Genomic DNA, 26,021 nt, shown 5'->3' with positions numbered 1-26,021 from the left:
TCTCGTCCCCCAGCCCAGCCTGCAGCAGGCGCTTCCATGAGTCAGGTCTCTGGAGGAGGGAAGAGGCGGAGACAAGCAGGGGGCCCTGCAGGGCCTCGCCCCAGAAGGGTCTCACTCGGGACGCTACCGGCTTTTAAAATATTGCATGTAATTGATTACTTTTTGGCTGTGTTCTGCCTTTGATGCTCCGCACAGGCCCTAGTTCTGGTGAGCCAGGGCCTCTCCTGTTGCAGACGACGGCTCTAGGGCGCCTGGACTTCAGTAGTGGCAGAGCGTGGGCTCAGTGGCTCCGTGGCATAGGGGGTCTTCCCGGATCAGGGATTGAACCCGTGTCTCCTGCGTTGGCAGGTGGATTCTTTGCCACCGAGCCGCCAGGGAAGCCCTCTCAGTTTCATCTTTAACCGTGGACGCTGAGAAATGGTTGCCTTTTCACACCCTGGAAACCCTCAAATCTGCAGACTCTGTTTCCTTTCACGCCAAGTGCGGCTGAGAGCAAGCGTCCTGAGTCACCGCCGTGGTTCCGACCTTTTCCCAAGTCGCACGCTCGTGAGCAGCCTGCAAGCTCTCGCAGGTCACAGAGCGCAAGCTGACCACACATTCTGCCCCGGAGTATGGGGCGCCTTCCACCCTCCTCCGCCCGCGGCGGGACCTGCCACCTCACACTGGCGGAAAGGAGGTGCCCACTTCCGGGCTCACGTTCCCCTCTGCTCCGGGATCGTCCAGGCTGGTGGATCTCAAACCCAAGCAAGCACCAGGACTCCCCTACCGACCTGGTCAAAACACAGATGACGGGGCCTCCTCCAAGTCGTTCGGTTCAGCAGGTCTGCTGCGGGGCTCGGGAATCTGCATTCCTAACAAGGGGCTGATGCTCTTGCCGACGGGCCACGGACCCAGGGGCTTTGACAGTAACCACCCTCCCCGACACCCATGACTGAGACCAACAGCTGCACGTTTCTTGCTCATGCTGCAAGCTCCTGGCGGTCTGGCTGGGGACTCCCTCCGGGAACATGCTCGCTGGAGACACAGTCACTCCAGGAACACGGCTGCCGAGATGCAAGAGGGAACCACCAAGACTGCAAGAGCCACTCGCCACTTCCTCTCAGCGTCATCGGCCGTCACGAGCCAGGGGGCCAGGCAGTATTGTCCTTCTCTGTTTAGCTGGACAGCGGAAGCGCGAGCCTGGGGACCTGGCACCCCTGCAGGGCAGCCAAGGCCTGAAGGACCAAGGATTGTGGAAACTCTCCCACGAGGCGGGAGGGCAGAGGTCTGGCCACAGCCCAAGGGCTCTCAGGGCACAGCTCTGTCTTCACAATGCCTCCTGCCACTTCTTCTGAGGAAGCGCTCCCTTGGCAGATGGTCCGGCCCATGCCTTCCTTCCACTTTCTGTGACCACGGCCAGGGTGTTGAGAGTTTCCACTGTCCTGAGATTGGGGTCACACATCGATTTAATGCAGGGGAAGGCCCTGGTCACACTTAAGAAGACAGCCGATCACATCTGTTTACGGTGGAAACAGTCATCTTGATTTATTGAAAAACTATTACAATTATTCCTCTGTTACACAGGTTTAAAATATTTTAAAATACTCTTTCCTGGGCATTACAGTGGAAACGTATGAACACATCTATTGGGTTTTCGGGAAATGTACAATATGTCGCTTGACATTCTATTTTAAAGGGCCTGATGTCCTAGAATATTTACCATAGGTTTCCTTTTGACCATTTTCCTTTTCTCTTCATCAACATCTGTCCAATTATATAGATGAGGGGGAAAAAATAAAATTACACCAAAAGAATTTCTGCAAATATAAGAAGTAATTTTATTGCAATATATCATAGCTAAGTGGTCTGGGGAGAATGGGACATGTTTTGACTCAGTACAAATTACAACAGCTTTGAAGGGACCAATGGAGGAGAGATTGACAGAATGAAAGGAGAACTTGGTGGGATGAGAAATCAAAATGGAATCACATGACCTAGACAAAACCCACAGGGCGCCCCATGGCAACGATCCGATATGGCTTTTCTATTGAAGAGATGAAGGACAGGGTCATTGGCAGACGCTGGCATCCTGGGTTCGGAAGAATCTCAAAGCCAGACTTTTCTTTGGCAAGAGCAAGACTCAATTTCCAGGGGATTCAGGAAATCCTCGTGGTGGTGGTGGTGGTGGGGGGGTGTTGTTACTCCTGGGTTGCTCTGCTGTGGTTTCCTAAGCTGGAACCGCGGTCCGATGGGGCAGGGTGGGCGGAGAACAGCACCAGGGCCGGGACCTGTCACAACTCCTCCTGAGGGGGCTGCACAGGGCCCCAGGGCCCGTCTCGCTTCTCCCATCCTGGCAGGAAAGGGCATTGCACAAGGGCAGCTTTTCACAGTAAAGGAATCACCTTTCCTGCCAGCCCAGCAAGTCCTCGCCCTCGCGCGGTGAGGAGGACCAGTACCGGACGGAGCCTGGCTGGCCCGAGCACCCAAGCACCCGAGACCCATGCCCAACACATTTGCAGACGGAAATCCAAATTGCTTTCGTGGGGATAAGGCACAGCTGGCGACCCCGGCGGGACTCACAGAGTTCATTGCACATTTGTCTGTCTGCCGAGGCCGCATGGAGGGCAGCCCCGCTGAAGGCCGCGTGCTGCCTCAATTCAGTTCTTGCAAAAAAAAAAGCAAAAACAATGCAGAAATTAGCACCACAAACATTCGGCAACTGAATACAATCTGCCATCGTTACACTGCGGGAGGCGTCCGCATATTGTGTGTGTTTGTCTTCCGATCACAGACGCACAGCCTAAGCGTGGTACCCCGCCTGGAGCGGCGTCGCTGCTGTCTGGGAGGAGGGCAGGGCCACGGGAGGGCGGGCGGCAAAAACCTAGATGGTGGCGGCGAGAGCCAGGAGGGAGAGAGATGGGGAATGGGGAACGAGGCCCAGCAGGCAGCCCCAGGGCCACCTTCAAGGAGATCTTAACACATAGCACCACAAAAGAGGAGTGTAAACATAAGCACCAATTTTCATTGAATTATCATCGACAGAAAATGTGGTTTCCCTGCCCTGGACAGTCTCCCATCAGGCTCTGCAGGAAGAAACATGGAAAAAGGAAGCAATTAAAATTAATTTAAGCCTGCGTTTTCATCTAAGTGCATGTGGAGAAGACAGAGTATAAAATCCTTTTTTCTTTTTCTCCCCGTTTCAAAAAAAATCCAGAGCTAATCAAAGGCTTGTCTGAAAGGGGCACTGGCACCTGCTTTGCGAATGGTACAGTGAACGCTCTCTGCCTTTGGCAAATTCCCAATTCATCACACGTCCTGGAGAGGGCGGGGGTGTGGACTGCCTCCCAGCACGCACACCCCGGCCGTTTTTCCAACTCTCCCAGTGGGACTGCAGCGGGGCTCACAGGCATGACTGAAAGTCAGGGACAGCGAACATGCATGACAATACAATACAAATATTTACTTAAAACTCACAAAAACAGAAGCACCTTTAATCCATCGCAAAGGCACACACAGGATGGCATTTGGCCTGTGAATGGATCTTGTTAAAAATGGAGGCTCTGGAGGGTGGGGTGACCTTTACAAGGCTGGCCTCGGAACAAGGTTTGAAGGTCAGGGGAAAATACATATCTTCAAGTTGAATTTTTTTTTTTTTTTTAAAGGCTTGATCTCCAAATAGGGCAGCCCTACCCTTCTCCGTGAAGACCATCCACGGACTCGGAGGGGGGGGGGCCCGCTCCCTTCCCAGGGAGTGCGGCGTGGCCAGGATGGGGCTGCCGGAAGCAGGCGGCTGCGGGGCGTCTAGGTCATGTGATTCGGCTCCGGGGTGGGGGCGCGGACGCGGCTCTTTCCCTTTGCTCTCGTGCGGGGCGGCCCGGCGCCGTGGGAAGGGCGAGGGGCCCTCACTGTCCGGATGCCCGCAGGCGGCGTGCTGAGGTCACAAGGTTGCTCTTGGGGCCGGGCTCTCGGCTCCTAGCCCAGGAAGCAAGCCGGCCCCACTTCAAATCCGAATTTCTGTGACGCTTCACCGAAGTCGTTGAACATGATGTCGACGATGGGCACCTGCTCCACCTTGGGCGTGTCGATCTCCAGAACCGTCTTCTGATACCCTTTCTTCGTCTGCGGGGTGTGGGGCGGAGGGGAGAGTGATGGGTCAGCAAGCGGGGGTCCACGTCCGCCACACCCTCCCTAGCTCCGAAACCCACCCCCAGCAGGATGACTGCCGTGGGAGTAGGCAGCTCAGGCCAGGACATCCATCCAGCCCCAACACCTGGGAGTAGGACGCAGTGTAGGGAGGCTATGCTGAGGGTCCTCAGCCCGTCGGGACCCACGCTTCCATCCCCCCCAGCTGGGACCCCCCCCACTGAGCCGCAGGGATCTGCCCCAGGGCAGTTCAGCCAGGATGAGTCAGCCCTCCCCAGCTCCAACCACTGCCTCACTCTCGTGAGCATCTGAGTTCCCACTCAGCACCACCCTAGTGAACATGAGCCCCACCTTCCGGGTGGGAGAGTGAACTCCCGGGGGTACCGAACTGCCCCAGGAGGGCTGGCTCCCCTCCCCCACCGGCCATGTCCCCCAGAATACATGGGAGCCTCCCACACCCAACCCTGAGCACCAGGACACCCGTCAGGGATGCACTGGCCCCGCCCCCAGCAGCTCCCCCAAGATGAGGGTCCGGGATCATCACAGACGCCGCCTACCGGCCTGTTCTGGACCAGTGGTCTTCTCTGCCTTGCCTGAGACCAGGCGTGGCCTCAGATGGATCTGGTCCCAGGGAGGCTGTCCCTCCACCACCCAATCCCCCATGCCGGGTGACTAGTCCAGGGAGAAGGCAGCACCTCCCGGGGCCTTGACCCCCTCCAGCAGGATGGCGTGGGCACGACCCTCTCAGGGAGGCCATAACCATCACCTGGGTGACCATGAAAAGCCCCTGGAGCCCCATGTGGCCCTGGCAAGGTGGTCAGTGAGTCCAGCTGCTAGGAGGTGGCCTCCACTCTCTGGGTGGCAGGCTTCAGGACAGCCCTGGCCCCTGACTTCCCGGTGGATCACTCCTCGGGGGAAGCCCGCCTGGTGAGGACAGCCTCAGGAGGGAGCTTCACGTGTCAGTCGCTCAGCAACCTCAGGCACCTTCAGGGACTGACTGTGTGCGGCCCCAGACCCGATGGGGAAGCCTTACCCCCTGGGTGACTGTGTTGGGAGGTCGTTAGGTCACTGGGATGGGACCTCATGAATGGGATTCGTGCCCTTTTAAGAAGCGGCTGGAATGCTAGCTCTTAACCCTGTGTGAGGACAAGGGGAGATGGGGCGGCCGTCTGCAGCCCGGGGGAGGGCCCGTACCAGCCCGGACATGAGCCTCCAGCACCGCAAGGATGACTGTGTGCTGTTGACAAGCCCCTGGTCAGCAGTGATCTGACCAGCAGCTCAAATAGACCAGGACAGATGCCGGGCCAGAGCCAGCCCGCTAAGCTACCCCCACATTCATCACCCTCCGAAACTAAATCGGGTGACTAATATCCACTGTTTTAGGTGCTAAATCTGGAGGGTAAGTTGTTACAAGCAATGGATGACTACCACACTTGCTGCAGCTCATTCTCCTCCACTGGAGGACGGGCACCCATGCTCCGTGGACGTGGAGAGGACGGGCAGAGCCTCATGGAACAGAGTTCCCGGCCCAGCCTCCATGAAGGCACGTTTGGACTGAGCCTGGGAGCGACCTGCTCTGAGTTTCCTTCAGAATCTCCACAACCCGCAGACTCGCCTCCCCTCGGCCGTGCCTTCACAGGAAGGGAGCACCCTCAGCGGGCCAGGCTGGGACTGCTTTAACGCCAGGGTCAACACTGCAGAGTCAAGGTGCATCCTCCTGTGCGCTTGTTAGTACCTCTGGCTTCAGCCCATCCTGGGGACAGAATTCAGGAGGCCGAGAGCGGGATGGAGAGCGGGATGCGGCATCTGCGTGGTTTAGGTGTATCTCGGGCAACTCTGACATGCGTGGGTCACGGTCATCGTCTGAGCAACACTATCTGAAGGACCTGTCCAGCGGCCAGGAGCTCAAGGGCACAGATGCCGTGGGCTCCCAGCAAATGGGCCGTGGCCCGGCCTGGGGCGAATACCAGCCCTCCACTGCCAGGGAAGGGGCTAAGGACCACTGCAGCCTTGTGGGTGCTGGGAGGGACTGGGGGGCAGCGGGGTTGGACTCAGGGCCCCCGGGGGGATGCCACCCTCGCCTCTTCACCCTCCCTTGGCTGGTCCAGCGAGGATGGTTCAGAGTCCACCCATCCCTCTGCCCCAGCTCTGGCCCTGGTCCGACCACCACCCGGCAGGGGCTCAAGCGGACGGCCGCCCTGGCCTCCGATGGGCCTCCGCTGTCACGGGGAGCCGGGCAGCCTGGCTTTCCTCTCCTCTACAAAGAGGCCTTGGCGGTGCCCGTGCCCGCCTCCTCCTCCCACCAGGGACAGCAGCGTGTGCCGAGCTGGAAGATGCTTCCTCCCGGATGGATGGCCCCCAGCGCTGCACTTATCAGAGTGCTCAGAGGGGCCTCCATGAGCACTGGGCTCTAGCACCCCATCACTCCTGAGGCATAAATAACCATCACGGGCTGGCAACAGCCCCCCGGGGTGCGCGGAGCTGCATAGACCGCGGGATTTATGTGGCGGAGCTCCTGGGGCCTCCCGCCCAGTGATTCGAGCCTCTGCACTCAGCGGCCCGCCCATCAGGCTGCACAGCTGCACCACGCCAGAGTCCAAATCCCAGTGTCTTCGGTCCTTACTACAGTGTGGGCCAAGCGGGCCTTCAGGGAGGCAGGCCTCTCTGCCCCCAGCCTGCGTTCCTTGAGCCTCCGGCACGAGTGCCTGTGAGGGGTGGGACCTTTCAAGTCGTGGCTGCACTTCTGGCCGGCGGTGGTGTGGCACAGGGTCAGCAGAGCACGGCCGCTGCAGGCCGTCCTCCAGAAGCGCCCGGCGCCCCAGCTCTGTGCTCCGCCCGGCCCGGGCCTCCCCACGTCCCCTCTCCTGCCTGCCCGCTGAGCCCGTTTTCCCCATCAGCTGGGTTACTCTCTTTAGACACGACCTCTACACCTTCTGAAAGACAGACTCTTTCCAGGAGTAAAAACATCAAGCGCCGAATGCAGATATTTCCACGATGCCAAGTCTTGCTTCTGCACCTGAGGTGCCCGGAGGACTGGCATGGAGCGTGGCAATGATCGCCAGGGTTCCTGGAGTCACAGCAGCCAACTGCATCTGTGTTTCTCTCAAGGAGCAGCTCAGGGCCTGGATCTCACGTGGGCCTCGGGGTCGGGGTGCCTGGGTGGCAGGGCCGGCTTTGGTGGGTGGAGATGAGGAGCTGGCTCCTTCTGACCTTCTCTGTGACTCGGAACCTGTGACTGTCCATCCTGAAGCATGGTGGCCCCCTGCCGGGCACTCTTGTCCCCAGAGGGGCGCATGGCAATGCCACCTGCCCCTTCAATGCAGACACGTTTTCCCAGCATCCTTTCAGGGAACGGCTCCTCTTCTGGAAAACCAGTCTCTGCCCTTTACCAGGTGACGCGTATGGGCCAACCAGAGTGCTTCCCTTTCTGCCAGGGGAGCCGGGGAGCTCAGCCCCACTGCAGGCTCTGCCCCAGGGCTGACCCTCCTCCCCAAGTCCACATTTCTCCTCCTCCTCCACCTGACTGCCTCACGCTCGGGAGCCCGAGCTGCCCCAAAGTAGGAAGGGCGATGATTCTGGGCTCACGGTGGCTGAGCGTGGCTCAGCGCTCCTCGGGCACATTCCTCCCGGAGCAGCCCCGTGAAAAGTGCTGTTCTTGTCTTCCTTTGTAGGAGGCAGATGCCAGACAGGATTCTACTTGGTGCCTCGTGACCTCTGGAAGCAGCTTGGGGCTTGCGTCAGGAAGGTGAGCAGATGCTGGACGACCAGGGCTTCCGGAGCTTTGGGTCCTTTTCCCTGGGGTATCCTGCATCCCCTGACCTCAAGGAGGGACCTGCTCTGCACAGGCCACGGTGAGGTCCAAAGGACGGACCCACACCAAGGCCAGGGGCCAGGGCATCTGGGGGGGTGCGGCTGCCCCGCGGGGCACCCTGGCCCCATGCCTGCCCTGCGTACACTCACCTCTAATCCCCAAGGAACGCTGGGGGTTGTAACTAGATCCTTTTTTGGGAAGAAGGACTGGAGCTCCCATAACCGAATGGCCCAAGCCAGTCCCAGCAGAGCAGCCAGGGGAGGAGGCAAGATGTGAGCCTGGTTTTACCTGAGTCTTGCTCTTAGCAATGGGTCAGCACCTGCCTTCCTGCCGGCCCACTGGGCTCATCCCAGACGCTCCAGGCTGGCCAGGTGGCCAGTCTACTTTGACGGACCTTAGGGAGAACCCTTAGATCCCACATGCCCCGACACCATGGGACACGAATGCAAAGGCAGGAGCAATGGCTGCTCGCAAGCACGCAGAGGCAGCTTCATGCCTGGGATGCCTGTCCCCAGCTGGGGATGCTTGTGACCAGCTCTGACACACGCCCTGGCCACTCTGTTCAACAAGAGAGTTGGAGCCAAGTGTAAAAACCTCCAGAACCAAGAAGAACCAGAAGGGATGCAGATGGTTTACTCCATGTGGAAATCCATGGGAAGGGCCCTGACTGGGACTGGGTCCTGGAATGGAGGGAAGGGCTTCCCAACCATAAGATGGGAGGCTGGCACCTTCCAGAGGAGGGTGTCCACAGAGGCCGGCACCACGCAGTGGGCCCTGGACACCCAGCAAGGCAGAGCCTACACTAGCCAAGTCCCCTGAGGGAGCCAGGCTGGGCAGGGACCTTGGGCAGGGTCTCTGGAAGCAGGTGGTGAGAGGTCAGGGGTCAGACGTCAGAGGTGGCAGTATAGACCAGCAGGACGGTGATTTCTGGTGACCCCCCCGACCTCCAGCCTCGGACAGGCCACACGGGAGACCCATCTGAGGGTTTTACCAGGACTGGGCCCCGTGCACGGCTGCACTAAACATCTCTCAGGATCCCAGGACAGAAGGACCCAGCTCAGTTCTAGGGGCTGACCCTCTCTCTGGGGGGCACATGTAGGGGTGCAGGGGGGCAGGCACAGGTCCAAGGAGTGAAGGCAGCCCAGCCCTGGGCAGCCTCTCGGGCCTGAGCAGAGCATCCTTCCCAGAGGGCAGCACGGGGTCCAAGGAGCAGACCCGGTGTGGGCCGGGGAGGCCACGAGCGGGCAGTTCCACTGCCTGCTGTCTGCAGACATCTCCCAGGATGGCCATGTTCTCAGGGGCTCAGCCTCAGCTCCGGCCAGTCCCCAAAAGTGAAGGTGTCTCAACTTCCGAATCGGACCAAGAGCACTTCGCAGCATCCCAGGCTCTCGGTCAGGGACCCGGGCTCGGACTCTCCAACCCCAGCACCTCGGGAAGGTCCGGCTGTGGGCTACGGAATTCCACGTCCGCTAGCCACGGCCAGCCCTCACCGCACCCAGCGCCCAGCACACGGCAGGTGCCCAGGAAACTCGTGTCAGGCAAACGACCGCGCCGTACGAGACGCGTGTGGCCCCGCCCCGCCCGCCCGCCCCAGCGCAGACACTCACGGCGCAGCCGTCCACCAGGGCACGGATGTACGGGCTGTTGTCGTACGACATCTCCTCGTCGTTGGAGCCCAGGAAGCGCATGGCCTTGTCATAGCTGCCCGTGGCGGCGTCCTGCCAGGCCACCGACTGGTAGCAGTTGTAGGTGATGTTCTGGTGGGCGGAGGCGCTGAGCAGCCGCAGGAAGGTCATCTGGACCACGCCCACGGGGTTGCCCTCGGCGTCCACATAGGAGAGCTGCAGGGCGACAGGGCGGGGGCTCAGCGGGGCGGGGACACGCGGCCGTGCAAGGCCCCTGGTCCACACGGGCGGCTTGGGAGCTTCAGCCCCGAGCTGTCTCCTCTGGAGTGTGGGCCATGCCAAGGGCCCCACCTGGAAAGGAGCCACACACCCGGCCCCCAGGCCAGCACTCGCTGGCTCTCTAGGGGGTTCCCTGGAACACAGTGAACCCCGCCTCGTTTCCTTCAAGGACCCAAGTAACCCACCCACTCCTTCTTGCCTGGCTGGTCCTTACTCAGCCTCTGGGGCCCAAGTCATATGCTTCCTCTTCCAGGAAGCCTGCCTGGGTTAGATGTCCTCGCCCAGCGTGGCCTGGCTCAGTGTCCGTCTTTCCTACTGGCTGTAGGGCCCTCCGTGCCAGCACTGGACTGCTGTGTTGGGGTCCCTGGGGCCTGGTCTCTGGCCCTCCTTGGACCGAGAGTGCCCTGAGCACAGGAGCTTGGCGTGCACATCCTGTCTTTGTGCCCTGGCTCACTAGATGATGCTGACCACTGGCTGGTTGCCGTGATGTACAAAGACCTGACCGGGGCCGTGAGAACTGGACACAGAAAGGGCAGAAGGCCTTGGAGAGGGACAGGCCGGTTGGGCATGAGGTATGGGGTGCTTGGCCAGCAGATGGCAGGACCAGCCTGTGAGAGGGTCACGGGCCATATGGTCAAGAGCCAGAGGCCTGGAGGGAGTGGGCACTTCCCTGAGCACAGGGGGAAGGCGTCTGCTGCCCCCTCCCCAGGCGTGGACCCAGGGGAGAGCACAGCGGGTGTGGAGGCCTAGGGGTCAGGGGGTCAGCCTTGCCCACGTGAGTGGGCAGCCTGAAGTCGGGGCGAGACACCCGGGAGAGAGGGCAGGCTGGTTCCCAAGTGACTCCTCGGCATCACGGGCCGGGAGCTCAGCGGGCCGGTGCTGGGCACCCCGAGGGACAGATCAGCTTCTGCACCTTCTCAATAGCGGCTCTGTGAGCTGCTGCGCCCGGCAGGAGCAGGGGTTCCCAAACCCCTGGGATGAGGCAGGTCTCTCCTCCCCCAAAGGCCCTCCTCTCGGACCCAGCAGAGCAAGCTCGGCCCGTCCTGGGTCCCCATCCGACAGGGGCGGGCTAACATCAGGGCCTGACACCCCAGGTCCTCCCGACACCCGGCTGCTCCACCACTGCTCTGGCTCAGACCCCGGCGCCTGGCTCAGCCAGGCAGGCGCACTGGCTGCCCCCAAGCACACAGAGGCAGCTTGGTGCCCAGGATGCCTGCCCCCGGCTGGGGACGCCTGTGACCAGCTCTGACACACGCCCTGGCCACTCTGTTCAACAAGAGGGTTGGAGCCAAGTGTAAATCCTCAGGAACCAAGAGCCAGAAGGGATTACAGATGGTCTATTCTACGTGGAAATCCACGGGAAGGGCCCCAAACACCTGTGCTGATCACACGAGGGGGACTTGAAGTCACTACTGTCCATGTATTTAGAGATCTGTGTGAGGATGGCTGATGGTAGCGAGCCAGGCCCGGCCTCCTGCTCCTCCCCACCTGGGCGGGGAGAGCGCAGAGCGGCCAGCCAGCTCCCCACGTGGCCGCCGGCCACCAACTTCCAGCTGGACCTTGAGGAGAGAAAGGGGATACCAACCGCAGTCTGGGCCGTCGGTGCTCCTCCTGGAGGGAAGGTGACTGACTGGAGGCAGGAGGCATGCACAGAGAGAGGCGGGGGGCAGTGCTGGACGCAGAAGGACCTGAAGCTCCGGAGCCGGGCAGGGGTGAGGCCCGGGCTCCGCCCACCCTGAGCCCTACGTTGGCATCTCAGAGCCCTGGGTGAGCCCCTCCCCTCCTGGGGAAAGGGGCCGTGCAGCGTCCCCTTCGTGACGCTCAGGGAAGCCGGCCAGGAAAAGCGCCTGTTTCTTTGGGGGGGAACTGCATCTATGCCCTGTGATGCCCACCGTGATGGTCACAGGCAGCTAGAAACGATGCGGCTGGAACGTGGAGGAGACGCGCGGCCATCTCCGGAACCGTCCCTCACCTCTGGCCTTGGTCAACTGTCCGCGAAGCAGGACGTAAGGAGGAGGTGGGCTCAGGCCGGCGGCTGAGAGCGAGTGCTCTGCGCCCTCGTCTGCGGAATCAGGCGGTGGGCGTGGGGGTGAGGGCTCCTGTCTGGAGAAGCCCACCAGCACGGCTACAGAAGGGACCAGGCCCCGGTCCCTCCTCCTCCTGAGTCCTGCGCTCACCCACCAGCATCCGCTGGGCTCAAGTGCCCTGGGCACTGCCTTCCCAAGGGGGCACCCACTTCAGGTCCTTCTGCATGCCAGAGGCTGTGTCCTGAGGACAGCCCCAAGGCAGCCAGGGAGGAGAGCCGGCAGGAAGGAGGGGGCAAGGGTGCCTGGGTGTCTGCACAGAGATAGAGGAAGCCCACGACGAGGCGAGGCGCGTGCAAACTTTGTGTCTGGAAAGAGCTTCGGTGACCGGGGCTCGAGGACACGGGGCGTGAGCTGTTAACAGTGAGCACGTAGCACCTCGGGGTCTGGATCAGGGTCCCCAGGGTGGACCGCTGGGGAGAGCGGCCCTGGGAGCCAACTGAGGGCGGAGGGTCATGTCAGGCCCACACCGTGGACCCGAGAGCTGCTTCTGAGAGACCAGCATGTCCTTCCAGGGCAGCCAGGCGGACCCTGGCGGAGGAGGGGACGCAGGAAGCGAGGGGCTCTGGTAGCACCCGCAGCGTGGCCATGTCTGGAACCTGGGCCTTGAGCTCATCAGGAAGGGGCACAGAACTCTGCATGGGGCTCCAGAAACGGGCCCGAGTCAAAGGCCCAGAACATTCTGGAGGGGAAAACGCCCTCCCGGGCAGAAGCAGTCACAGCCCCAGGGGATCGGGTGCGACGGGCCTCAGTCTCTCAACCCCTGGAGACCCACCAAGTCCAGTCCTTTCGAGGGACGCCAGCTGCCTGCACCTCCGGATAGACTGCTTAAGACGGGGTCCCAGAAGTTAGCACAGGGACCAGCACGGCTGTGTGGGACACAACAGAGGAGCCCGTGGCCCCTCGGCCCTGGCCGCAGCAAGGGCAGGGCACGGGACATGAGCTCTGGAGGGGCTGGACGGCCTAACAGGCCGGAGCCCACTCCATCCGAACTGCCCACTAGGACTGAGCTAAATACACCCTCCACTCCTGGGGTCTGTGGTCTCGGTTCCGGGCAGCACCCGGCCGGGGGCTCTGAAAGCCAGCCTCACGCCCTCCACCTGATCAGACAGCCGTCCAGCTGCCCTCGGCTAGAGTGGACCCCCGTCGGCGCGGCAGGAGGGGCCAGCCTGAGCCTGGCGGTCATGGAGGCGGAGCAGCTTGGCCAAAGGGCGAGAGCAGGTGAGGCGCTGGGGTCCGTCCCATGCACAGCCGAGCCCGGCCGAGCCGCAAGCAGGCAGCCCCGGGGCCACTTACCAGCGACCCTCGCTTGTACTGACTGTACCAGGTGGAGGGCTGCTCTTTGGGCCAGCGGGCCATTTTACTCTGCAAGATACGAAACGGGCGGGTTTAAACCACACCGCACGCTCGGCAGAGGCCGTCTTACCAGTTTGCCACGCTTGAATTCACTGAACCAGGAACCCGGGTTTTCTTTGGGCCAAGAAGTGATTCTGGCCTAAACATCGAGGGGGGAGGCAGGGGAGGGAGAGAAACAGAGAGAACGAGAGCGTTACTTCTGCCTCCTCGAGAGACGCAGGTGCGCCGTCTCCCCGCCGAGCGGAGCAGCTGCGACGGCCGGCCGGCCCTTCCGGCGCCCCATCTCCCCCGGAGCTGGCGCTCAGCCCGGGACAGGCCCGTGAACACTGTGGGGACTGGCCCTGGTGCTTTCCAGGGGTCAGCACTGGCTCCACGGGTAGGATCAGAGTTTGCCTCTGATCGCTTCCGTGTGTCCAGCACTGAGTACAGAGCCTTGCGTTTGGTGACTGCAGAGACACGCCCCTGGAGTGGATGAATGAACGAAGGGGTGGGCGCATGGCTGCTCCCACATCTCACCCGGGTGAGGACAGGAAAGACAATAGGGCCAGTTACTGCTGACGTGCTGAGGGCACCCCAAAGGCATCCTCTCATCTGACCCCCCGATCTAGGGGCAATCTAAGAGCTTGGCTTCATCTCCAAGGCCTCTCCCTGGGAACAGAGCGGGCAGGAGACCCTCCTAGGGTCCAGCCAGGGGTGAGGTGTACATGTGTTTCCTGCCTGTGATGTGTGCTTTGGTGGCACGTGTGGTGTGTGTGCTGAGTGGGGGGTGGGGCATCCTCTCCGGGGAGATTGCCTGTGAGTCCAGCCTGTTCCCAGCCGTCCCTCTGGTCCCCTGCCTGTGCTGCAGGTCCTGGGCCCCATCCCTGGCTCCTCTCCTGCACTGGGCTCGTGCAGGGGAGCCCGAGCAGTCGCCCCAGGGGTGGGCCAGCGCGTCCAGCCCGCCTCCCGTCCTGCAGGGCTCTGCCCCCGGTTCTGAGTCTCTGCTCTCGGTGCTGCACTTGGCTAGCACGAGGGCTGCATCCTCCCAGAGCAGGAGCGGGGCTGCGGGCAGGGGCAGGCCTCACCCAGACCTCTCCCGCTGCCAAGGGGGCCCTGCAGCCCGGGCGACTGGGCACGTTTCCACCCGCCAGAGGCGCCCAGCCCGTGGGCCCGTGGAGGTCAGCACACGAGCAGAGGAAGAGCAAGGAGCCACGGGGCTCACTCAGTGCCCCAAGCCCAGCGTCCGCCCGGCTCCACCACCCGGGAAGGCTCCTGGGGGTTCCCCTGGCTCCCCGGCAGTGAGGCCGTCTGCAGAGGACAGACAGCAACACAGGGAAGTGGACCAGCTTTTTTCCACCTGAATTTCCCCCGGGGCCTCCGTCAGAGGCAGGGCCGGGGGCTGGGTTTCCTTGTGACCCACAGGGATCTTGCTGTCAGGAGTGCGTTTCCCCAGGATTTAAAATCCCAGGTCGGGGGAGAGCGAGCATGAGCCAGGGTCCCTGCTGTGTTCGTCAGCGCAGGGCCTGCTCCTGTGCCCCCTGTGGGGATCGTGAACCTCAGGGCGGGCGCCGCGGTGGCTCCCCTCGAGGGAAGCGGCTCTGGGCGTTGAGGCTGCTGGAAAGTCGAGGACATGGGTGCCCGACTCCTTTCGGGGGTGACCCTGGACCTGCGCAGCTCCAGGAACCAGCCGCCTTTGGTTTGCGGCAGGGAGGGGAGCCATAGGGGTGTGACGTCATGGAGGAGACTGTCCAGGAGGTGCAGACGGCACCACGGCCCAAGACTACACCATCTTCCCAGCTAGAGACCTCGCCCTCCTTCCTCAGCTGTCCTGGGCCAAAGAGATCCCGGCTTCCAATGCGTGCTTGAGAGAAGGCAACACATGTCAGACACACACGCCTGTCCCTGCATGCCATCCACACGCCACCCACACACCACCCACATGCCATCCACACGCCACTCAAATGCCATCCACATGCCACCCACACGCCATCCACACACCACCCACATGCCATCCACACGCCACTCAAATGCCATCCACATGCCACCCACACGCCACCCACATGCCATCCACATGCCACCCACACGCCACCCACATGCCATCCACACGCCACTCAAATGCCACCCACATGCCATCCACACGCCACGCACATGCCACTCACACACCATCCACATGCCACCCACACACCATCCACATGCCACCCACGTGCCAGCCACACGCCAGCCACATGCCACCCACATGCTATCCACACACCACCCACATGCCATCCACATGCCACCCACACACCATCCACACGCCACCCACATGCCATCCACATGCCACCTACATGTCATCCACACACCACTCACATGCCACCCACATGCCACCTACATGTCATCCACACGCCACCCACATTCCACCCACGTGCCACTCACACGCCGCCCACATGCCACCCACATGCCATCCACATGCCACTCATACGCTATCCACATGCCACCCACACGCCAGCCGCACACCACCCACATGCCACTCACACGCCACCCACACGCCACTCAAATGCCACCCACATGCCATCCACACGCCACGCACATGCCACTCACACACCATCCACATGCCACCCACACACCATCCACACGCCACCCACGCGCCAGCCACATGGCACCCACACGCTATCCACACACCACCTACATGCCATCCACATGCCACCCTTGTGCCACCCACACGCCACTCATATGCTAAACACACGCCACCCACACACCACCCACATGCCATTCACATGCCACCCACACGCCACCCACACGCCACCCACATGCCATCCACATGCCACCTACATGTCATCCACACGCCATTCACACACCATCCACATGCCACCTACATGCCATCCACACGCCACCCACATTCCACCCGCGTGCCACACTCCACCCACATGCAACCCACACTTCACCCACATCCACATGCCACCCACATCACCCACACACCATCCACTGCCATCCACCTGTCACCCATATATCACCCACATGCCACCCACACGTTACCCACACACCATCCACCCATCACCCACATGCCATCCACACACCATCCACCAGCCATTCACATGTCACCCACACGCCATCCACATGCCACCCACATGCCATCCACACGCCATCCACACACACTGGTTTACACCTGTCCACACACACAGACGCCACCACAGAGCCGAGGCCTCTAAAAGACCACTGGTGACTCAGATTGACACCTTACAAAGTATCCATGGACCAGAACCTCACTCACTAAACAGACTATAAAGGAATGCATTGCACTCAGGAGCAAATACCCTAGAAGCTGCCACTAAGAACTTCAGCAAATGCCACCTTCTACAAGATGTATTTGGGTTACTTGGCCCTTAAAGTCCTTCCATGGGCTTCAGGCTGGTCTGAGGTCAGGACTACAGGGTCATTTTGGGAAGCATCTGACCAACCAGTGGTGGAAATCCTAGATCGGGGGTAGTCGGGGGAAGATACCCATGAGCCAGGCACTCCTCAACCCTCCACACACGAGACTGCACCAAGCCCGTCCCATCCCTAGAAGTTTCTCCTCAAAGGAAACTCAAGTCTATTTCTGGAGGAGATCAGTGGAGAAATAACTCAATAAAGAATGAAGGGATGGAGCCAAAGCAAAAACAATACCCAGCTGTGGATGTGACTGGTGATAGAAGCAAGGTCTGATGCTGTAAAGAGCAATATTGCATAGGAACCTGGAATGTCAGGTCCATGAATCAAGGCAAATTGGAAGTGGTCAAACAGGAGGTGGCAAGAGTGAATGTCGACATTCTAGGAATCAGCGAACTGAAATGGACCGGAATGGGTGAATTTAACTCAGATGACCATTGTATCTACTACTGCGGGCAGGAATCTCTCAGAAGAAATGGAGTAGCCATCATGGTCAACAAAAGAGTCCAAAATGCAGTACTTGGATGAAATCTCAAAAACGACAGAAAGATCTCTGTTCGTTTCCAAGGCAAACCATTCAATATCACAGTAATCCAAGTCTATGCCCCAACCAGTAATGCTGAAGAAGCTGAAGTTGAATGGTTCTATGAAGACCAACAAGACCTTTTAGAACTAACACCCCAAAAAGATGTCCTTTTCATTATAGGGGACTGGAATGCAAAAGTAGGAAGTCAAGAAACACCTGGAGTAACAGGCAAATTTGGCCTTGGAATACAGAATGAAGCAGGGCAAAGACTAATAGAGTTTTGCCAAGAAAATGCACTGGTCATAACAAACACCCTCTTCCAACAACACAAGAGAAGACTCTACACATGGACATCACCAGATGGCCAACACCAAAATCAGACTGAAAATATTCTTTGCAGCCAAAGATGGAGAAGCTCTATTCAGTCAGCAAAAACAAGACCGGGAGCTGACTGTGGCTGAGATCATGAACTCCTTATTGCCAAATTCAGACTTAAATTGAAGAAAGTAGGGAAAACCACTAGACCATTCAGGTATGACCTAAATCAAATCCCTTATGATTGTACAGTGGAAGTGAGAAATAGATTTAAGGGCCTAGAACTGATAGATAGAGTGCCTCATGAACTATGGAATGAAGTTCGTGACATTGTACAGGAGACAGGGATCAAGACCATCCCCATGGAAAAGAAATGCAAAAAAGCAAAATGGCTGTCTGGGGAGGCCTTACAAATAGCTGTGAAAAGAAGAGAAGCAAAAAGCAAAGGAGAAAAGGAAAGACATAAACATCTGAATGCAGAGTTCCAAAGAATAGCAAGAAGATATAAGAAAGCCTTCCTCAGCGATCAATGCAAAGAAATAGAGGAAAACAACAGAATGGGAAAGACTAGAGATCTCTTCAAGAAAATCAGAGATACCAAAGGACATTTCATGCAAAAATGGGCTCGATAAAGGACAGAAATTGTATGGACTTAACAGAAGCAGAAGATATTAAGAAGAGATGGCAAGAATACACAGAAGAACTGTACAAAAAAGATCTTTATGTCCCAGATAATCATGATGGGTGTGATCACTGACCTAGAGCCAGACATCCTGGAATGTGAAGTCCAGTGGGCCTTAGAAAGCATCTCTACAAACAAAGCTAGTGGAGGTGATGGCATTCCAGTGGAGCTATTCCAAATCCTGAAAGATGATGCTGTGAAAGTGCTGCACTCAATATGCCAGCAAATTTGGAAAACTCAGCAGTGGCCACAGGACTGGAAAAGGTCAGTTTTCATTCCAATCCCAAAGAAAGGCAATGCCAAAGAATGCTCAAACTACCACACAATTGCACTCATCTCACAGGCTAGTAAAGTAATGCTTAAAATTCTCCAAGCCAGGCTTCAGCAGTATGTGAACCGTGAACTTCCCGATGTTCAAGCTGGTTTTAGGAAAGGCAGAGGAACCAGAGATCAAATTGCCAACATCCGCTGGGTCATGGAAAAAGCAAGAGAGTTCCAGAAAGGCATCTATTTCTGCTTTATTGACTATGCCAAAGCCTTTGACTGTGTGGATCACAATAAACTGTGGAAAAATCTGAAAGAGATGGGAATACCAGACCACCTGATCTGCCTCTTGAGAAATTTGTATGCAGGTCAGGAAGCAACAGATAGAACTGGACATGGAACAACAGACTGGTTCCAAATAGGAAAAGGAGTACGTCAAGGCTGTATATTGTCACCCTGTTTATTTAACTTATATGCAGAGTACATCATGAGAAACGCTGGACTGGAAGAAACACAAGCTGGAATCAAGATTGCCAGGAGAAATATCAATAATCTCAGATATGCAGATGACACCACCCTTATGGCAGAAAGTGAAGAGGAACTAAAAGGCCTCTTGATGAAGGTGAAAGTGGAGAGTGAAAAAGTTGGCTTAAAGCTCAACATTCAGAAAACGAAGATCATGGCATCCGGTCCCATCACGTCATGGGAAATAGATGGGGAAACAGTGGAAACAGTGTCAGACTTTATTTTTCTGGGTTCCAAAATCACTACAGATGGTGACTGCAGCCATGAAATTAAAAGACGCTTACTCCTTGGAAGGAAAGTTATGACCAACCTAGATAGCAGAGACATTACTTTGCCAACAAAGGTCCATCTAGTCAAGGCTATGGTTTTTCCTGTGGTCATGTATGGATGTGAGAGTTGGACTGTGAAGAAGGCTGAGGACCGAAGAATTGATGCTTTTGAACTGTGGTGTTGGAGAAGACTCTTGAGAGTCCATTGGACTGCAAGGAGATCCAACCAGTCCATTCTAAAGGAGATCAGCCCTGGGATTTCTTTGGAAGGAATGATGCTAAAGCTGAAACTCCAGTACTTTGGCCACCTCATGCGAAGAGTTGACTCATTGGAAAAGACACTGATGCTGGGAGGGACTGGGGGCAGGAGGAGAAGGGGACGACAGAGGATGAGATGGCTGGATGGCATCACTGACTCGATGGACATGAGTCTGAGTGAACTCCGGGAGTTGGTGATGGACAGGGAGGCCTGGTGTGCTGTGATTCATGGGGTTGCAAAGAGTCGGACACGACTGAGTGACTGATCTGATCTGATCTGGAAGAGAAACCTTAATTTTGGAACTGGTTTTCATTTCCTGGTTTCAGCTTCTGGATTTCATTCCTGAAACTGCACACATGACACAGCGGGAGCCCCAGGCCAGCCCCACCGGGAGAGGAGGTGGTGGGGGCGGGCACTCACCCCCTCGGACTTCTTGTCGGGGAAGACGCACGTTGACCCCCCGGCCGTGAAGTTGCAGTAGACCTTGAAGGAGTCCCGGGAGCAGCCTTGGTTCGGATCCACCCAGTATTCGCCTGGATCACAGGGGCAGGGGCAGGGGCAGGGTCTAGGTCAAGGTTGGGGCCAGGATGGGGTCAAGGTCCGGGTTGGGGTTGGGGTCAGGGTTGGGGTCAGGGTCAGGGTCGGGGCCATGGTCAGGGTCTAGGTCAGGGATGGGGTCAGAGTCAGGGTCGGGGTTAGGGTCGGGATCAGGGTCAGAGTCAGGGTTAGGGTTAGGGTCGGGGTTAGAGTTGGGGTTGGGGTCAGGGTCTAGGTCAGGGTTGGGGTCAGGGTCTGAGTTGAGGTTGGGGTTAGGGTCCGGGTCGGGGTTGGGGTCAGGTTGGGGTCAGGGTCTGAGTTGGGGTTGGGGTTAGGGTCCGGGTCGGGGTTGGGGTCAGGGTCGGGATTAGCGTTGGGGTAGGGGATGGGGTCAGTGTCGGGGTCGGGATCAGGGAGGCAGACTGTGAGAGCTGCCCCCTGGATGGTACAGAAGCAGCTGCCACTGGGTGGCCCAGCAGTCACGGGCATGGCCCGGCCTCGCGCCACAGCATGGCCCCCTCTGGGTGACCCTAAGGGCCTCCCACTGTCCCTGCTGGGCCCACGGAGCCACGGGGACAGGCTTGTCCCCAGGAGCACAGCTGCAGTGTGAGGCCCACAGGGCCCGGCTCTGGGGACCCAGGAGGGTGGCTCTCCCCGCTGGGCCGGTGGGTGGCTGGGAGCCCAGCGGTGCTCCGGGAATGGTTCTGGAAGTTCATGCACGTGGGATCAGAGTCAACAGCACGGGACTGGTTTGCGTTTGTATGGAATTCTGGAGTCTAAGCGGTGCTTCCCCAGGTGCAAGAGCAAACACCAGCACGAGGGCTCCCTAACACGGACGCGGCTGCGCGCACGCCTGACGGGGACGTGCTTTACCCCCGTTTACAGATGTGGAGCCCCGGCTCCGGGCACAGCAGATGGCCTGCCTGACAACGACTGAGCTTAGACTACACTCTGCTCCGTGCGACCCCACGCCTCAACCTCTTTCCTGGCTCCCAGGACGGCTTCCCGTTCTCCTGCGATGCCTCGTCGGGTGACGGGGCAGAGGCCCCTGCACCCCATCCCCCCAGGGAGGGGACCTGAGCGGGGTGCGTGCCCACCCAGGCATGGGTCCCTGCCACCGCCCGCTCTGTGCGTCCCAGGCCCGCGGCCGCCCTACCGTCGGGGAAGTCGGGGTGGCAGAGCTGGAGGTCTTTGCAGGTGCGTGCAGGGTTCTGTGGCGTGCCCAGCGGCCGCTTCATCTGCTCAATCTCCAGCTTCAGGGAGTTGAGCGAGCCGAAGATCTCCTCCATGCCATCCGCATAGTCCATGTACTGCTCGCCCTCTGCGTCGTCCATCAGCTGGCTGGCGTCGATATTCCGCCGGGTCCTGGATGCCTGGATCGGCAGGGGCTGGATGACCTCGCCTGGGGGGCCCTGGGTGCGGGAGAGGGCAGTGGTGGGCGGGGCAGGGCAGGGCCCACAGCCAGGGCCGCAGCTGCACGCGCCTGTCCATCTCAGCACAGTCTTCTTCCCTTTTCTATGTCTCTGGAACATTCCACATGATCCCGCAGGGCCTTGCCCGGTGCTGCCTGACCCCTGCCCAATACATGCATGTGTGCACACACACACACATGCATATGCGTGCATACACACCTGTTCACACAGAGGTATGTGGGTGCACACACACACACACACACACGTGTGTGTGTTCACCCTTCATCTCTCCCCAACCATACTTCCGAGGGCGAGGTGCCATGGGCTGACCTGTGTCCAGGGCCAGGCCCTGCCCCACCACACGTCACACACTGTTAAGAATGTTTTGGGATCGAACCACACAATTCCCTCGGCATTAGGGGACCCCCCCCAACTCCTGAGTCCTCAAGGGCTACTCACTGGTGGGCCAGGGGGTCCTGGCTGGCCTGCCTCACCCTTCGGGCCAGTGGGACCCTGGGGAGAAAGAAAAGAGAATCAGCCATGGTCACTGAGGTCTGACGGGACCTGTCCACCTGGAGGTCGAGAACGATCCCCGGGAGCACATGGGGAGGGCAGAGGGGTTGATCGAACGTGCTGAGAGCCTCCCAGCCGCAGATGTGAGAACCGGACACCCGAGGGGGAGCCTGGGGGGCAGGGCCCTTACTTGGGCGCAGGGAGCCGTGGCCTGCGGTGACTTAGGCTGGACGCGGGCGCAGGCCAGGCCGGCCCCAGAGGAGGGGCGTCAACCACCAGCCCGGAGAGGCAAGGGGGACGGGGGACCCTGGGAAGTTCTCAGCCCACAGCCTGTACCCCCTCCAACTCCGGGCCCAGGGGCTGGTCAGGGCTATGCCACTTACCGAGGAGCCCTTAGCACCTTTTGGACCAGGGGGCCCCTGTGGAGAGAGGCAGGGCGTCAGCGGGGGGGGCGGTCCCTTCCCCCCAGGCCTGGGCTGTGACCCGCACCCCCACAGCCCCGCCCCACTTAGGTCCTCCTTCTCGGCCCGTGGGCCCTCCCAGGAGTCTGAGCTTGCGCCTGCTTCACGGGGAGGCAGGTGGGGGGGCGCTCACCCACACAGAGGCTGGGGGTCCTGTGGGCCCCAGCCCAGCCCCTCACCTTCCCCGGCAGGGAAATCGCAGCTCAGGCAGCTGGAGTGAGAAGCAACAGGGGCGTGGAGGCCCCGGAGGCCCTGACGTGGGGCCCCCAGCCCCTCCCGACAGCCTGCCACGGAGCCAGTGGCAGAGAAGCTGGGTCCACCTTGGGCCACGTGGACCCAGGCCCAGGTGGGGCTCAGAGGCCGACTGGTTTGGGCGAGAAGCAATTCATGGCTCGGGGACGTGTCCTGGGTCTTCCAGCTGCAGGGGGAGGCCCCAGGCTGGTGCCTGGAAGCCAGGACCCCATCTCCTAGTGTCTGGGCCAGGCTGGCCCTGCTTGTGCAGACGGCGAGGCCCAGGAGGGACTGGCCGCTGTCCTCACTGTCCCCAAAACGCCCACAGAGGACTGTCCACATGTCCTAAAAAGCCTGGAGAAAGAGGCTTGCCCCCGTCTCCCGCACCTGAATCAGAGCCCAGTGACCACTTCCTGGTTTCCATCGCTAGAGCTCACATCAGAGATAATGAGCAGAGAAACCCGGGGGGCCCCCAGACCCCGCCCTGGGGCCCCACAGCTTCCCCGTGGCCACTCCCACCCCGCTCCCATGTGCCCCTCCAGATACACACCGGCAGGCCGGGGGGACCCGGGGGGCCAATCGGGCCAGAAGGACCGGTGATACCCTGAAAGGAGCAGAAACAAGGTCGTTATCGCTCAGATCGGGGGGAGCCTGACCTGCAGCCTCGGCCCCTGGCTCTCACTGGCCTCCTCCCCCGACTCAGACACGTGTGAGCAGAGCCCGCACTCCTTGCGGGGCCTGGTGGGGCCTGAACGCCTGCCGGGAGGCCTGGCACTCGGGGGCCACTGCCTGGCCGGCCTGGAAGGACCCCCAGGGAGCCTGAGCGTGACCCCCTCTAATGTCCCGTGTGCACCAGCCCCGCCCGGTCCCCCTGGCTGCCTTCTGCTCTAGCTGGGGGTCCACCCTGAGCACGAGCCCCGCTCAGGGGGCGGCGAGCGTCCTGGGGCCCTGTCTCTTCTGCTTGTCCGTCTGTCCATCCAGCCTCCCAGGGGCTTCCCCACAGTGCAGCTTGCATCCTGACTGACCCCCTCTCCTGGTCTAGGTGCCACGGGGAGACACGGCGGGGTGAGGCAGGGGATGTCACCTCCCGCCTGGGCTCCTCCCTCCAGCTCTGCCTCAGGCACCCTGCCCTCTCCCAGGTCGGGTGCCAGCCAAGGTGGGCACGGCTCAGGGGCACGTGTGAGCCTCACACCTGGCTTGGGCAGCGGGGGTTCACAGGCTGCAATGAGGCCCCGTGGCCTTGCTGTGGGGGCGGGAAAGGCGGGCCTGCCAGGCCTCAACCCCCCCACGCACACCCTCCCATTCCCCGGCCAAAGAACCCACTGCCAGAACCGCCCAGGTGCAGGGCAGGCCAGCCTCGCAGGCTGTTTTCCTGGCTGTGGTTTCCCAGGGGCTGGTTCCCAGGGAAGTCTGGGGTCAGCCGCGCATACAAGGGGTCAAGGGGGAGCCAGGATGCAGCTGAGCGTCGCCGATGACCTTGGACGCTCAGCTGGGACAGACAGCCTTTCCAAGTGTGGTGGGGGTGATGGGCTTCACTGAGGAGGCCAGCAGGACCATGAAGGCTGCTCGGGGCCTGGGCTGGGCTCCAGCTCCGCTCCTGGGCCCTGTGCGCCGGGGCGAGCCCGGCCCCGCGGCTGCTCCTGCCCTGACCCTGACGTCCTTCTGGCTTGAACGAGCCTCGAGTCTTTGCATACAGCCTGTTCCACGCACCTGTTCTCCCTTAGGGCCCGAGGAGCCCTGGGGGCCGGGGACTCCGCGGTCACCCTTTTCTCCCTGTTCGCCCGGAGGTCCGATGAGGCCGATCAAGCCTGGGTGACCCTGTGGGAATGAAAGGGGCATTTGCGGTGGCAACGCCTCACGTCCGGCCGTGTGGCCCAGCCAGAAGCGGCAGCGCCGCCTTCCGCCCTGCCCGAAGCTCCTGCAGTGGAAGTGTGCCCCGGGCTGGCCCCGACAGCGGGCAGCGGCCGGGTCTCCAAGCCACACGGATCTGTTCCCTTCGAGTCGCCACCCCGAGCAGGTGACGCCGGCGGGGACGAGCCAGACCTTGTCAGGCCCAAGGCACAGGCTCTCAAGGGGCCCACGCTTCAGCCGCACGGGCGCCTGCAGCCCACTCACCTTCTCTCCTTTGGGTCCAGAGTCTCCTTTGAGGCCGGGGAGTCCTGGGGGGCCCTGCGGGGGAGGCGGGGGGCTCAGAGTTCTCGTCCCAAACCCCGCCCTCCGCCACCTCCGCCGGGGGCCCCTGGGGCACGTTCTGACTCACCATGGGTCCTGGGGGGCCGTCAGGGCCCGGGGCTCCGGGGAGACCTTGTTCACCCTGAAACACAGTCGAACCTACCCATGAGCCCCGCCCTCAGCAGCTGCCGCCCCACCCTCTGGCCCCCCACCCTGGGGCCACTCACCACTGGGCCCGGGATCCCTCGAAGGCCGTCAGGCCCCGGCTTCCCGGGGGCCCCCTGGGGGCCAATGGGGCCAGTCTTCCCAGGAGGGCCTTCCAAGCCGGCTTCTCCCTGCAAGGAGGACAGAGTAGGGTCCCGATGCTTGAGGCTGTGGTCACCCCAGCCCGGAACCACTGCCCAGAAACCCTGAGGAGCCTTGGTGAGAACCCCGCATGCCCCAACACCCAGGGGTGCCCCCAACTTTCCTGCCTATAGAGGCCACTCAGCCCCCATCCTCCACCCACTGAAGACCTCAGTCAACTGGGCTCTAGCCGCCCAGCCCCCACGGCCACCATGGCGGTTATGGCCAGCTTGGAGCTCACGGTGGACATGGCCACGCGTCCTGAGCAGACCTGAGCTGGACGAGCTCCAGTCTCAGTCGACACTGGGGCCCCTCCGCTCCAGGAGGAGGCACCCAGGCCCCACCCAGAGCTCCTGGGGAGAGCGGCCACGAGGGCTCTGGGTGCCAGGCTGCACCCTAACCTCACCGCAGGGCACCCCACCCTCTGCTCTGCCCTGCGGTGGGTGCTGTCACCGTCTCTGCTTTGCAGGAGAGGCAGCCAGGTGCGGCCAGGTCAACGCCAGGCCCTGACGTGCCTGGCACGGGCCTCCCCTCCCCCCGGCTGGTGGGGCACATGAACTGCAGTGCCCAGTCAGGGACCCCCAGCCGGAGGCACAGCCTGTCTCCCCCTGCAGAGGACGGGCTCTTCCACCCAGGTCTGCATGGAGCCGGCCCCTCTGAACCCCACAGCCCCTCTCCGTGTGTCCAGCGTCCAGTCCCTCTCCACCCCCTGACCCCAAGTGGCCACCATGCCCTCGGCACGCCCTGGAAGGCCTATGCACAGTAACGGCCACAGCCGGGCTGGGAAGCACCCACCTTGGCTCCTTTCTCCCCCTGCCTGCCTTCGGGACCTGCGGGGCCGGGCGGACC

The 26,021-nt window shown here is 60.6% G+C and overlaps 1 protein-coding gene across 2 annotated transcripts in view; it reads right to left on the bottom strand.

Annotated features, from left to right (window-relative positions):
• Positions 1-1,793: 1,793 nt before the first annotated feature.
• Positions 1,794-26,021, bottom strand: part of COL5A1 (collagen type V alpha 1 chain) — a 147,408-nt gene continuing 123,180 nt past the window's right edge. Inside the window, exons 54-66 of one of the 2 annotated variants that reach the window (XM_044926538.1) lie at positions 25,968-26,021; positions 25,055-25,162; positions 24,916-24,969; positions 24,771-24,824; positions 24,366-24,473; positions 23,206-23,259; positions 22,347-22,382; positions 21,910-21,963; positions 21,195-21,450; positions 19,922-20,034; positions 13,348-13,416; positions 9,541-9,774; positions 1,794-4,098 (exon numbers count right to left, since the gene is read on the bottom strand). In XM_044926538.1, coding sequence (XP_044782473.1) covers positions 3,952-4,098; positions 9,541-9,774; positions 13,348-13,416; positions 19,922-20,034; positions 21,195-21,450; positions 21,910-21,963; positions 22,347-22,382; positions 23,206-23,259; positions 24,366-24,473; positions 24,771-24,824; positions 24,916-24,969; positions 25,055-25,162; positions 25,968-26,021 — 1,341 coding nt within the window. In that variant the 3' untranslated portion in view covers positions 1,794-3,951. Of the gene's footprint in view, positions 4,099-9,540; positions 9,775-13,217; positions 13,287-13,347; positions 13,417-19,921; positions 20,035-21,194; positions 21,451-21,909; positions 21,964-22,346; positions 22,383-23,205; positions 23,260-24,365; positions 24,474-24,770; positions 24,825-24,915; positions 24,970-25,054; positions 25,163-25,967 lie in introns of both variants that reach the window. The other variant, XM_025262242.2, reaches the window with a different exon arrangement.

Source organism: Bubalus bubalis, chromosome 12 (assembly GCF_019923935.1).
Source record: "Bubalus bubalis isolate 160015118507 breed Murrah chromosome 12, NDDB_SH_1, whole genome shotgun sequence".
Taxonomy (NCBI): domain Eukaryota; kingdom Metazoa; phylum Chordata; class Mammalia; order Artiodactyla; family Bovidae; genus Bubalus; species Bubalus bubalis.
The sequence above is the reverse complement of the archived record's forward strand: the minus strand, read 5'-3'. Positions and strand labels throughout refer to the sequence as shown.